Source organism: Lissotriton helveticus, chromosome 5_1 (genome assembly GCF_964261635.1).
Source record: "Lissotriton helveticus chromosome 5_1, aLisHel1.1, whole genome shotgun sequence".
Lineage (NCBI taxonomy): Eukaryota > Metazoa > Chordata > Amphibia > Caudata > Salamandridae > Lissotriton > Lissotriton helveticus.
In genome coordinates, this window is record NC_136065.1 from 1,321,736,755 (window position 1) to 1,321,751,487 (window position 14,733).

A 14,733-nucleotide genomic window follows, 5' to 3' on the forward strand; every position below is an offset into this window, starting at 1 on the left:
TATTGAAATGTGAAGTAGTTCTGGGGGGGCGTGTCTACCCAATTTTCTACCGAAGTTGGTCAAGGCTGCTAGTGCCTTTGAAAATAACAGTCTCCTTTGATTAACAGCCTGTTTCCATGATCCAGTACGATCAAATAAGACCCCCAAATATGAGAAAGTATTGTCACATGTTAAATGATTCTTCTCTAAAAAGAAACAGCGGCACTTGTTGTTTCCTGTGCCACATTTTAAAATAAATGTTTTAGATGGGTTCACAGAGAGACCCAGATTGGACATGAAATTTGTAAATCTATATATAACCTTCTGGAGAGTATTTTGGGTGCGGCCCATAAGCACTGCCTCGTCAGCATACATGAGCACAGGGAGTGGACGCTTCCCTACCCCCGGGAGGTCCTGGCACTCCTCTCTCAACACCAGGTCCAGGTTGTTAATATACAAGGTGAATAGTAAGGGCGCCAGGACACAACCCTGCCTTACCCCTCTTCCAACAACAAATGAATCCGTGCATTCGCCCCCTATGCCAAATCTCACCCTGGCCCTGGCCCCAATATAGAATTCTCTCATTAAGGAGATTGAGGGTAATTCCATTCCCATCTTCTCTAAAATCGGCCAAAGTTTATTGTGAATAACACAATCATAGGCCGCAAATAGATCCACAAAAGCAAAGTAAAGAGGGCCCCTTTTTGCCTTAGTATATTTGGTAATAGTTAATTCTAAGTTCAGGCACTGGTCTATCTTCTCCAGGACAACATCTGTCATTATTTAGAGTGCCTGCAATTAAAGCATTTATGGAAGGATTAAAAAGAATCATTCCTCCTAGGTTACCACCCTCTCCAGAGTGGAACCTAAATATTGTTCTTACCAGGCTCATGGGACCCCCTTTTGAAACTTTACATAAATGTGAACTGCAATTCCTCACATGGAAAACAGCTTTCCTTATTGCTATTACCTCTCTTAGGAGAGTAAGTCAGATTCAAGCTTTCACTATAGAAGAACCTTTTTTACAATTACACCGTAACAAAGTGGTCCTAAGAACAAATCCCAAATTCCTACCTAAAGTGATTACTCCTTTTCATCTAAACCAATCAGTAGAGTTACCAGTGTTTTTTCAAAACCCAGACTCTGTAGCAGAAAGAGGTCTACACACCCTAGACGTGAAAAGAGCCCTTCTCTATTACATTGATGGGACAAAATCCTTTCCCAAAACAATTGTTTGTAGCTTTCTCTCCACCAGATAAAGGCAACCCCATTTCTAAAGCTGGAATTGCAAGGTGGATTGTAAAATGCATACAAATATGCTATCAAAAAGCAAAACATTCATTAAAAATTCCTCTTAGAGTGCACTCCACACGCAAACTAGGAGCCTCTATGGCTTTCTTAGGGAACATTCCCCTAGAAAACATCTGCAAGGCAGCAACATGGTCTACAACACATACCTTCACTAAACACTATTGTGTTGATGTGCAAGCCAAGCAGCAAGCTGCTGTAAGCCAAGCTGTCCTCCAAACTCTTTCAAACTACTGCAAGAGACACAGGTGACCACCGCTAGGGGAGACACTGTTGTATAATCAATGCTCAGTGTGAGATCTGCAGCTCATATGCCTCGAACTGAAAATGCTACTTACCAGTATACATCTGCTCTTGGCATGTAGAGCTGCAGAGTCTCACACGCCCACCCGCCTCCCCACTACCTGTATCTGTTCCAGTTCTATCTTACTTAGATATACATGCATGGACATCCCTTTTTCTTTCTACTAACTCAATCATTTTCCATCATGGGTAAAACCAATCTAAGAATGGAGTCAATGCCCATGCGCACTATCGTCCAAGGGAGGAGTTCCCTATCTCGTGACTACAAAGACTTCTTCCAAGATGACAACAACATGCTTTCATCCGAGCCCAACACCAGGTGGCGATTTATTGTTCAGTGTGAGACTCTTCAGCTCTACATGCCAAGAACAGATACATACTGGTAAGTAGCATTTTCCTTACCGTCCCCCAGTACTGTTGGTAATTGGTGTACTAACATTATTGATTGTCTTGCTCCAGTTATTCCTAAACATGCTAATTTCACCATTTTCGGAGATCTCTTTATCCATCTGGAGGACAAATCTTGTAGTACTTTCTGGCCTTGAACATTCAGCTGATCAATAATTCCCCCGCTCACAAAGCTGGACATCTGCTGGATCCAGTATTCACAGATTTGAGAAATGCATAGAAATACCTGCTTCTACCATTGGTATGGTCAGACCATTTTGCAGTTCCCTGTTTATTTTTAATAGACTCAAAGAGATGATAAACATATTCTGTCTCCTCTAGGCAAAATTGGATGACCCTTTGTTGGATGCTACTCTAGAGGCTAATCCGTTTTGCTATGCAACTCAGTGGTGCAAGATACATCCACGATTGATAATTGCAATAGGTCCTCATTGTACACTTTAATACCTATTACCACTAAAAAGCACCACAGAGCCCTTCCCACGGCTCCTTGGTATAATGATTCTCCAAATAAAAGGAAAAAATTGTGCAAACATCTAGAGAGGGTGTGGTGTAAAGCTTATAACAATGAAGATAAAACCTTCCTAAAACCTTATCGTAAAACCTGTTGTGAGGACCGAGCCATGTTTTATGCTTGCAAAATTACTGCTACTCAAAACTGCCCCAGCACTCTTTTATGTTAGTTAGAGCCTGTTCTGACCCGACCAGCATTGCAGCAGTTACCCTTCTTTCTCAAATACAGTCTGTGTAAATTGCTACATTTTTATTTAAAAAGTGGCACATATTCAGGCCGCCTACTCCAGCCGCCTACTCCAGCACAGATGAGGCTAATGCTCAAACAAGTGTCCATACGGTAGATTGTGTGCTGCATGTGTTCCAGCCCTTGGATGTGCCAAGCGTTAGGGCAATCTTGTGTCTATTAAATCAGGATCCCTGTTGGTTCCCTGTCCCCCAGATGTACTTGGGAAGCTTTCCCCCTCGGTTGTGGAGCAGACCACCCAGCCATTAATTTGGTCAATGGAGGAGGATGTGGTTTCGAAAATCTGGAAAACTACTTTGGTCAACCCTCAACTAAAAATACCTAACATGGACTCCCTCACACAGTCTAACTATACGCTTATCTTTGATGCCCTCTCTTGCCAAGGTGTTAGACAAACATGTAAATCAACAACTTAAAAGACACATAGAACTTAGACTTGCTCCAGCCTTCACAGTCATAGCACTGAATTGGTGCTTCTTGGTGCCATGGAGCTCTTGAGGCATCAGTTGAATGAGCGTGGAGCTGCAAACTTATTTTGTTAGATCTCAGTGCAGCATTCAACACTATTCACAACACGCTCTGATTGCACCTTTCTGGTGCACACTAAACAACATAGGTGAAAACCTCATCTCTTAGTCTCTGGCGTGCCTCAGGTATCCACTTTAAGTCCTCTGCTCTTTAACCTATATGTCAGACCATTGACATATAGGTTGACAAATGTAGATTTTCCTAGTAAGTTATGAAGGAAAGTCTTAATTTTATTAAAGACATGGAGGCGAGTATTATGCGTCGCTGATCTTCCGTCTTCTTCCTCCTAAGGATTTTGCTACTGGCAATTGTTCTTCTATTCAAGATTCACCTGCCTGGGATTTTCAGGATGTTCCTAGTTCTTCGCCTCCCACTCTCACTTTCCTGGGACCCAGAGTTATATACATTTGCCAATATCTGTTAACATTTCTTTTGGCTCTTTCTATTGTAGTTTCCATGTTTCTGTTATTCAATGTTTACTATTAATTTTTTGCACATGAAAAGAGGACTGTTTGCAGTCAAGCTGAGGATTATGGTGGGTTCTGTACTGCAATTGTTACTGAATAGCAATTTTTTGTTTTCCCATTGGCTGGTTGTCTCCAAGCCTTATGGGATGTGTAATTCTTTGTGTTTCTTGACTGCTGTTATTCATATAAAGCCAGATCAGAGAAGCATAATAGGAGCCTCTGATCTTGAAATAAAATGGTGGCCTCACACTCTTTTCTTATGCAGATGATACACAAATTGTGGTATCTCTGTCATTCAAGGACAACCAGAATATGATGGCCTTGCATCCTTGTCTCAGCCAAGTTTCAACATGGATGTGTGCTAAGTGCCTAAAGTTAAACGTAGACAAGACGGCGGTCTTGTTGGTGGGTAACCCCCACCCCCACCTCTTGGGGCTCCTACTTAGCCTGTGGCTAATGAAAATCCCCCTAACCCTGTGCAAGTGTTAAAGAACTTGGAAGTCTAGTTGGATTACAAACTCACGATGAGTCCACAGATTAACAAGGTAGCATACTGAAGTGGCTCCGGAAGATCCTTTTTCTGTCCCCCCACCCCACCTCTGCTTAGAGAACCATACTCCAGTCCCTAGTTATTTCTAGGTTGGACTATGGGAAAGTCTTGTACCTGGGGGTGGCCAAATCACTACTGAAACACCTCTAGATTGTGCAAAATGCTGCTGCACATCTCAATGCTTCAACACCCAACCCCCAAGACATAATCTACAGCCAATCTGTTAAGGAATCTTCACTGGCTACCCATTGGTCAATGTGTGCAGTTTAACACGTTGTGCTATTTGCACAAATGCCTATAAAATACCAGACCTCTTAATCTTATCTCAATGGTGTCGGTATGCTCCCTCGCACCCATTGCACTCTAGCATTTGAGGCTGGCCATAATTCCCAGAATTAGGAAATCCTTCCAAGGAGGCCGATCATTCTCCTACCTTGGACCAAGACTATGAAACGACCTGCCTGCAACACTGAGAGAATGTGACTTACACCCTGTGTTTCGGAAACGTTTAAAAACCTGGTTGTTTCCATCTCCGGATTCTTTTTATTTGATTCCCTTATTACTCTGTACTCTAGAGTGGCCCATTCCGCAATTGAGCTAGCGTTGGGAAACGTTCTTTTATGTTGCCAAAGCTTTACAAACTTTCACATAATAGCAGCGACAAAGCCCTACTAACACTACCCTCAACACAACAGTGGAGTTCTGAACCTCCTACTAAACATTGGAAGTTTCATTTGACAACACCAGAGAGGATAGCTTCATAACTACCATGCACATCTTCCGATTGCTATATTCTGTATTGGATGACCTTCACATGCCTATTCCAGAACACCTCAAATCTATGCCAACCAGTAAAGCCCATGGAGAAGACAAAGTTCCCCTAGGTTTTTATAAAATCATGGCTTCTGTCTCAATCCCCATACTTGGTATTCAGAGATGCAGTGGAATTAGCTGGTCTGCCAACTGAGTTTAGCAGAGCAGTGAACTCCTTAATCACCAAATGGTTAAATATTCTCTAGAGAGCAGGAATTCCCATTCTATATAACTTAATAATAATGACGTGAAAATCTTGGTTAAGGCCCTCTCGTGTCTCAAAGTAATTCCCATACCGAGTCACAAAAAACAAGTAGGCTTTGTGCATGGTCATTCCTTCTGCTGCCACCTGTGTACTTTTAAGCACCTACTATAGCAATGGAGGAATAATACAGTTGAGAAAGTGGCCCCCTCTCTTGATGCAAAGAATGCCTTTAATCAAATGGAGGGGGTATTATTTTGGACTATATCCAGAAAGGGCATCTGTCCTAAATTCATAATGATGACAAAAGTGGCTCTACAAAAGCCCCACTGCCTTGAACGTATGTAATCACTTTCTGTCCAACAAAATAAATATCTACAGGGAAACCTCACCATTACTATTTTTAATTGGATTGAAACCACTGGCCATAGACATACGTTCAACACCTCAGATCGAAGGCATTGACAAATTTGCAAGCTAACTGAGGATTATGCTATATGAAGAACCCCTTATCATAGTGAAGGTCATGTATCCATGTCCACATGTCTAAGATGTCCTCCTCCACTTTATCAGGATATAAAACACATACTGTAATAACAAACTAGGCACTTACAGTGGCCAAGTACACTATGTTGGTGTCAGTGGGAAGTCACTGTTTCTGCTGGAAGTCCTCAAAACTGCAACATCTAGAAGTTCTGGTAAACAGAAATATTCTGTCAATGATAAAACAACCTCGAGCAGTTGGATCAAATGCAGAGACTTCCAGCGATGTGACAAGCTCCAACTTTCCCTTTGGGATAAAATACAAATCATCAAATTGGTAGTCACCCCAAGATATAGCTGTATTGTGGTATGCTCCCACTTTCCCCATCTACCTCTCTTGAGCTCCATCGACAATAAAATCAAAACTTTCATCTAGACCCGATTCTTATAGGCTAATGCTGCCACCATGTCGGGAATTTGTTGCTCACCAAAAATGATGTCTATAGAATTGCTCAACACTTATCGCAAACTTGCTCCTCACTTCTGCCCCAGACTGGAAACCGCTGACTGGGTCATAATTGAAAGATACTTTCAGTTTGCTGTGAAACGCCCCAAAAGACTATTTGCTAGCTGAACATCAATAGATGGACAGCCTAACCCAGTGATAACAGCTTCCATCAAATCTTGTATGCAGTGCCATAAGTATAAGATCAACATGGCAAATGGAACCTTCAAACCCATATCTACTCCAACACCGGTTTGAAGATTGGCAGACACCGGGTCAGTTTGACTAAATGTAAAAAATACAGGGCACATACTCTGGAGCATCTAGTAGAGAAAATCTCCCTAAAATAGTTCTCGACGATCCAGACATTAGGACCAGCAATGATGTTTCATACAGTTGCATTCTCGTCTGACCAAGGCTTTGGGCCTGTGAATCCTTAGTCTGCAAGCATCTGCTCTGAATTTATATCTCTACAAGTCGGATAGCTACAAGAAGCTAATCTCTGGCCTATACAACACATTAATAGACAGCCTCTACTCTAAGTTCACCACTAAAGCCCTGAGGTACAAATGGAACAGGAAACATACAAAGCAATATTCAGAAGAAGAATGGGTGGAGTTTCCATGTAACCATAAAAATAGCCTCAGAGAACCTTGCCTGACAATTAGCTCCTTCAAAGTCGTATATGACTGTTAATGGTGGCCTGAGAAACTATACAGAGCAAACCTATCTCACACATCATAATGCCGGAGGTGTTAAGACCAGGACAAGGCTCTTATTCTATAGGCCGGGTCATCACCACAGCCTTTCTCTGACTTTTTTGGGCTAAGCTATGGTCACTGAGCGATTTACAATGTATTTCCTTCCCAGAACTGGCCCTCCTGCACAATACTGGTGACCAGGTCGGGCGCACAAACCACAAAAAGCGTTCGCTATATTCACCTTTGGCAGTGGGTAAAGTAGGTTTCTTTAGACTGATAATCCTCTTATATCCCGACTTTTAAGGAATGGTCAGAAGCCATGAGGCAAATGGCACAATGGCCTAATTTGCAAGTTGAACTACCAAGTATCGACCTTCAAGGATATATGGGGTCCTTGTATCCAGACCTAGGTCCAGACCATCCTAGATTCCTCTCACCCCCTACCCCGTTATCTGTTGTCTACCAAATGATGACATACTTTACTTTAGTGCAGTGTTGCAATCTAATCTATCACGTCTTTGTCAACCCTAATTTTCTGCATAGATCTTGTTAATAATTTGATAATTTACCTCTACCTAATAGCGATGCCTCCCTCAACCTTGGTGGTGCCCACTGAGGGCAGACATGTGTGAAGCTGACTCGCCTATTTCTCCTGGTGCATTCTGGTGAAATGTGTGACTTCAGCCCCTCCCACGATGACCCGTTGAGGCCCTCTACACTACAAATGTAGTGTGGATGGTGTAAGCGGGCCGTCCTTGGCACCAGAGGGGTTAAATAAGATTGTATTAAAATGAGTGAATGAATGTAAACAAAACTGTTTTATGTTTTTGAAGGGAATATAGTGGAATTAGGTGAAGCTTACCAAAGGATTTCAAAAGCCAAAAATGCTGAACTTCGTCTCAGATGGTGCCAGCTCGTTCTGAAGAACAACTACGAGGCACATTTCGGCAAAGTGAAGGACTTTCTGCACAGCCAGGTTTGTGAAAGTTTTTTACACCTACTGGCAAGAAAATAGTAGAAAAGGATTCTGGTTGTGAGGGAATAAGAAACTCGTAGCTGAACCAGCAGTTTTAGTGCAGTCCTAGTCACCTAAAACTATGAAAAATAAAACTTTTTTCTGTCCATGTTGGACTGTGATAGTGAGAGCATTACTTTGTCTGAAAACTAGTCCATTTCCTTAGACTAATCCATCTTTTTAAAACATCCATTCTGTTAATGTTCCTATTTTTTTTGTATTCATGGTTCTTTTTATCTCCATTTATTTTCTATTCTTCTGTAATATTATTGACATTGTTTTAACTTGATTTTCTGGAATCATGGAAGAAACATATTAAATGTTGTGGTGTTTTGTGGCATCAATCTGGAGATTATAGGTTTTCCACTCTCTCCCATCTGTTAATATTATAGTAAAGCACTAAGTAAAATTTCCTAGCTAGAGTGAAAGAACTTTTCAGATCTTTTAAGGCCACGAAGACTAGGTTTAAACTTTATCACTTCTATTATTTTCCTCAGCAGCCAAATAAAGTCACCACTGAAATAGAACTTTACTGAACATTCACACTGTTATCCGGTAAAACTAAAGAACCATCACACCCATGGAGTTACATTACAAAATCAGATGTTGATCTTCCTCTACAGAAGCCCTCAGAAGAAGAAGGACCTCTTCTTTCTTTGTGTGAAGTCTTAGCCACTGTTAAGAAAGTCCCATTAATTTTTCTTGCTTCTGTTCCCCATCTAATAAAAGACAAGTTCTATGTAGTTCTAGTCGGACCCACTTACTTTATGCATATGGTCAAGTCTTTGACCCTTACTGGGATGGCTACATTAAAATCACAGGGCGGGATTATCCTCGCCTCTGTAACCTTGGTAGAATTGTATGCTTCCTAACAGTAACTAGGAGATTTTCCATTCCTTTGCTGGATACTTCTACTCACAGATTCCTCACCTTTTGAATACACCCACATGCTTTGTGGGACATGGTAACCAATAATGTGCCTGCAGTTACAGATGATCTTCATGTCAACCTTCAACAGGTACATCAGGATGACTAGGACTTGGCGGAGTACATGATGCGATTGGACCTGGACACTACCAACTCTCTAAGTAGAGCAGTTGGTACCAGCGTTGAGCTTCGGCACCATGTATGGATACGATCTAAAGGCTTCTCAATTGATGTCCAGGCATCATTGATGGACATGTCATTTGAAAGCACCCGTCGCTTCGGGGACCAGGCAGACTCGCACTAGAGTGCTTCAAAGAAAGCAAGGAAACTGTGTGCACTCTTGGCCGCATACCACCCGTACAGCAGTTTCCCCAACAATGTTGACTCCTTCGAAGCTTCTGAAGGGGCATCCAACAGCAGCAACACCTCGCCTCTGTAACCTTGGTAGAATTAAATGCTTCCTAACAGTACATAGGAAATTTTGCATTCTGTTGCAAGACCTGCAGGTGATAATTAGCAAGTTCTGCTGGATGCTTCTGCTAACAGATTCCTCACCTTTTGAATACACCCACGTGCTTTGTGGGACATGGTAAAGGCAATGTGCCTGCAGTTACAGATGATCTTCATGACAACCTTCAACAGGTACTTCAGGATTGCTGGACGTGGCAGAGTACATGATGCAATTGGACCTGGACACTACCAGCTCTCAGAGTAGAGCAGTTTGTAACAGTGTTGAGCTTCGGCACCATGTATGGATACGATCTACAGGCATCATTGATGGACATGTCATTTGACCACACCTGTCGCTTTGAAGACCAGGCAGACTTGCACTAGAGTGCTTCAGAGAAAACGAGGAAACAGTGTGCGCTCTAGGCCCTGCACTACCCGTACAGCAGTTTCCCCAACAATATTGCCTCTTTAGAAGCTTTTGAAGGGACATCCAGCAGCAGCAACAACAGACTCTGCAGCAACAGACCTCCAAAGTCTTTCAAGGTAGATATTCTTGGCATCCTGAATCCTACTTATGGATCACGCCAGGATGCATTTGCGGGCTCTGCAGTAAGATCTGAAGTCTCAGTGGTCTCTGTACTGAGAAAAATCAGATTTCATCCATGTGTCGTCAGAGACTGCAAAAGACCTGCAGTGTTGACTACTGGGCTGCTACTGGATCAGTGGCAGACCCCAATCCCATGCAGAACTAACAGTTGTGATGGATGCATCATTGATATAATCTCAGAGAACTGGTGATCAGATGATTCTTCTCCAACGGAAACCTGACTTCACATCAATCTGTTGGAGTTGTGGGCAATTCTCTTGCCACTAGGCATTCCTCCGATTCAGCAAGGATGAACGGGTACAGGTTGTAATGGAAACCACCACTGAAGGTGGTACTACAACAAAGCAAGGCAAATAGGGTTGTGGGCCCTATGCCAAGAGGGACTGTGCCTCGGAACTGGTTGAGTCGCACAGGACATCTCCCTTGTTGTATTGCATGGCAGGATCTTTTAAATCCAGGGTGTACGAACTCAGCCAGCATTGCCTAGCAGATCACGAATAGTAGTGGCGCAGGGCATCATCCAGAAGTGGAAAGAACCCTGGCTTGTTCTTTTCGCCACTGTAGAGAATGCACAGTGTCCAAATGTTTCCTGTGGCAGTTCTCACTCTGAGATGTTTTTCGGTTTGACTTGAGCTTGGAACGCCTGTATGCCTTCTCCTACATCTCCTGACCAAAGTTCTGAAGAAGATCAAGAACTAATTGGCCCAGGTCATCCTAGTGGTACTGGATTGAGCCAGGCGAGTATATTACTTGGAACGTCTGGCCTTTAGCAACTGCTCTCTAGTCCGGCTGCTTCTTTGGGAGGGCCTCCTGTCCCAATAGAAGGGCAGGGTCCTACACTCAAGCCTAAACAAGTTAGATCTCAGATGGCTGTCATTCATCTTCTTTTAATTAGTATATTCCAATAAAAATGTGAGTGTCTAGTACAGTGACAGCAGGTTATGATTATTCAAATCCTTTCTGTGGGAACCACATTTACTAACATGATTTGCGTGCAAGACTGTGATGCAGGGTCCGGCATTGTCATCGAGGCTGTTGTTGATGAGACGCGAAGGCCGGTGCCTAGGATAATTCGTGCAGTGGTGGTTCTGAGGCTGTGATGAACTGTGATGCCGCATTTACGATCCACCACGCAGCAGCGATGCATCAGTTCTGCTCTGGATTGCGCGGATATGTTGGTTCCGCTGGATCCACAGAGACTAGCATAGTATCTTAGGCTCACGTCCAAGGTTCCAAGACTGCCGTGGGATCACTTGGCAGGGTAGACTCCCAGATGGCAGAGTCTAGGTGCAGGTGCACAGCTGTTGAAAGCCTTTGTCCTGAGGCTTCAGATCAGGAGGCCCGCCAACTAGCCCTTGGAGTCTTTCTGGGTTCAAGTGAAGCAGGCTCAGTTCTTCTGCCCCAAGCAAGAGAGCAGCAGGTCACCAAGGCAGGACGGCAATCCAGCAGAGTGTCATTCCTTTCATCAGTACAGCAGTCCTTCCTGGCAGAATATCCACAGGTCCAGAAGTGTAGTGAAGAGTTGGTGTCTGAGGTAGAGTATTTGTGTCTTTGAATTTGAGAAGATGTTTCTAGAGGTTTCCCGTGGAAGTCCCCCGACTTCCTGCCTTCACTATCCTGCCTCTAGACTAACTACACGGGGTATGAAGCCCTTTGTGTGTAGACAGGACACAGCTTATTTAAGTGTAAGTGCGGATGTGCCCAACTGTCAGTGAAGGCACACTAAAGCTCCCTATTGTGTGTGGCTGTCTAGGAGGTACACACAAAGCTCAACTGTCAGTTATGCCAAGGCACATGACCCAGATACAAGCTACAGGCACTAAAGGGCCAAAGCAGGAAAATACCAACTTAATAAAAGTGCAATTTTCAAAATTTAAATTTAAAATCCAACTTCACCATGAGTCAAGATTTTTTTACTCACAGTAGAAAGACACCAAACATGAACTGGTACCTGCTCCCATTGGGAAATTACAGCTTATTAAATGTAATAAGGTAACTCCAAAGTCAGTCTGTGGGAGAGATAGGCCTTGCAGTAGTGACAAATGAATGTGTTTTTCTTCACCAAGACATGTAAAACTTAAAAGTACATGTCTGTGGCGCAGTGGAGAAGCAGACAGGGACACTGATTAGGTGAAAAGGTGTTTTATTTTCAATACAAGGAATTGGATTGACTTTAAACAGTTCAAGACTTCCCGTGGTTAATGGGGAGGGGTTGATTACCACCTTCTCTCTTCCATCAGAGAGTGTGTGCGGAGGACTTCGAGCGCTTCTACTTGGTTCGGATGTCATTCGTTTCACCAGGGCTCCCAGTATTCAAGGCAAAACGTAAGCAAAAGAAAACAACAAAAAAACATGAGGGTGAGGTTCTGACCTAAAATATGCTCACAGGGCGAGGAGTGAAGGGAGAAGACACCCTATTCCACCACCAGTGCCTTCTTACTTATGCAGAGAAGGTGAATCATGTGTCATTAGGTAAGAGGTGTATAGCGCGTATCTAACTCCCTCCACCTGGCTGCCCCGAGGGAGCTCTAAGCTCCGTGCCCCAGAGAGACCCAAACTGGCCCCGTACCTTGTCTAGCCACGTCCCTCCTGGAACGTGGCTGGCTTTTCTGCGATGCCGAATGGGCTCCCTCTTGGCTTCTTAGACACTGCCGGTTTCTCGAGGCGGCTTCCCGGATGTTCCTTCTTCCTCGTCTCTGATATCCGTCCCTCCCGGATTCCGTGGTGCGATGAGGAAAGTTCGTACGCCCTGGTCTTCTTCCTCCTGGTCCCAGCCTGTCGTTTCTCTCTCTCGACACGGACCCCGATTTCTTCTCGCCTCTTCCGTTTTCAGGGCTATTTGATCACCTGAGCCATTAACGTGACCGGACAAAGGGTTCCAGTCCACGCATTTCTTAAAGGAACAGTCCACTCCTTGTTTTGCGGTCCTTGCCTGAAAATAGAGGAGAGGACATGGGGAAATTGCTACCTGCCCTCTGGATTGTCCAGGGCCTGGACATTAAAAATGAAGGTGTGGGTCTGGCAAAAGGTTTACTTTTCCAGGGCAAAAAAGCAGTTTAAAACTGCACAAACACAGGCTGCAATGTTTAAAGTGCTACTTAAGTGGGTGGCTCAATCAGTGCTGCAGGCCTCTAGTAGCATTTAATTTACATACCCTTGGCGCAGGTAGTGCACTACACTAGAGGCTTACAAGTAAATTAAATGTGCTAATTTGAGATCATGTAATGCAACTGGTGCTATGTAAAGCGCTCTGATCCCCGATTCGGGTCAAATTTGCGCTATATAGAACTCTGTAAAATTTAATTTAAAATTAAGCCAATATTATCATGTTGTAAGGAGTGAGCACGTTCACCTTAGCACTAATTAGCAGTGGTCAAGTGTGCAGAGTCCCAAGGACGGTAAAAACGAGATAGGCAAAAATGGAGGAGGGAGTCAAAAAAGTTTGGAGCAAGACCATCCTAAGGCTGACAGGACTAACTCCCAGCCCACAAGACCTTTCTGAGCCCAGTCTCTGCAAAGGCGACTAGTGTCCTGCAAGCATTTGCCCAGACCATGAACTTCCACTATCTGGTGTAGGATCCTTGTGCACCTTATCTTCAAGTGTGGAGTGCCTCTGGCATACCGAGACTGTTGTCGCCACTGCTGGCAACCTAAGAGACAATTACAAATGCATAATACTCTGAACTACTCTTAACAGTCTGACTCAAAGCGCTTAGCTCTAAAACGTGATTGTGTTTCTCAGGACTATTATAGCCTGTGCATTATTTTTGGACTGTAAGTTCCAACAAAGAAGCCTCATTTCAATGATACCTACCACATTTTACTAGACTATTGAAATGTAGTGTTTAAAAGACCTATTTTTTTTTATATATAAAGTCACAGAGCTGACTGCACACACACCATTTATTGTGTTATTTATGTGCTTACTATATATATGTTTCTAAATGTACACCAGGACTTGAAAAGAGCACAAAGTCAAAAGAGGCGGTTCTTGGTATCACTACACTTACAGTTCTAATTCTTTGGTTTTAAGAGACATTACTTGTTCCAAAGATTATCCTGTTTCACTTAGTTCGCTGTTGCCTGCAGAGCTGGCCTAACACTGAAAAAAAGATTGTGCATCGGTTGTTTAACAGACCTATTGCTTTTATTCTTAACGGTTCACTCTCCTTCTGCCTTGATGCAAACCATTACATGTGCTGTACCATTTTATTTTTTAACTCTCCCTAGACCAGGAGAGTAGCTTTCGATAGTGCAGCAGGTAGGTAACACTTGTCACAATTGTGTGAGGGGCGAGTGACACCCGAGATCTAACTGCTTTTACTAGCAATCTAAGGGCTATGGGCCCATTTTCCTTGTTTGTGTTTGGGCCCATGGCAACCCTTATACACCGCTCTTCTCTGACCTAGTTGTTAAAACTGATTTTGCTTGCATATTTTAGTGGTCAAGATTCTTGAAATTGTAGCTTTCCAGTATAGGTAACACTCCTTATTAAAGTCAATCAAATCCTAAAAGCTAACCAATTTATTTTAATTCTGGACAAGACGCAGTTAACTTTTAAGAGAACAACTGTATTCTTACATAGGTTTTGTATTGCATGATGTTGGATGCTTTCACAAGTCAGACTGAAGACCTTTTGGTCGGGGCCACAATAGGCACGTTTGGCCTTCCCATCTGCTGCTGTACCACATAGATGCGGTCTCATGGGGTGGCTGGCTGCAGGTCCT

General features: G+C 43.3%; 1 protein-coding gene across 2 annotated transcripts in view; it reads left to right on the forward strand.

The window, feature by feature from the left end:
• RNPEP (arginyl aminopeptidase) overlaps positions 1–14,733 on the forward strand; it is a 239,082-nt gene that overhangs the window by 221,137 nt on the left and 3,212 nt on the right. For both annotated transcript variants that reach the window (XM_078644158.1, XM_078644159.1), the window contains exon 10: positions 7,841–7,983. In XM_078644158.1, coding sequence (XP_078500284.1) covers positions 7,841–7,983 — 143 coding nt within the window. The remainder of the gene's footprint in view (positions 1–7,840; positions 7,984–14,733) is intronic.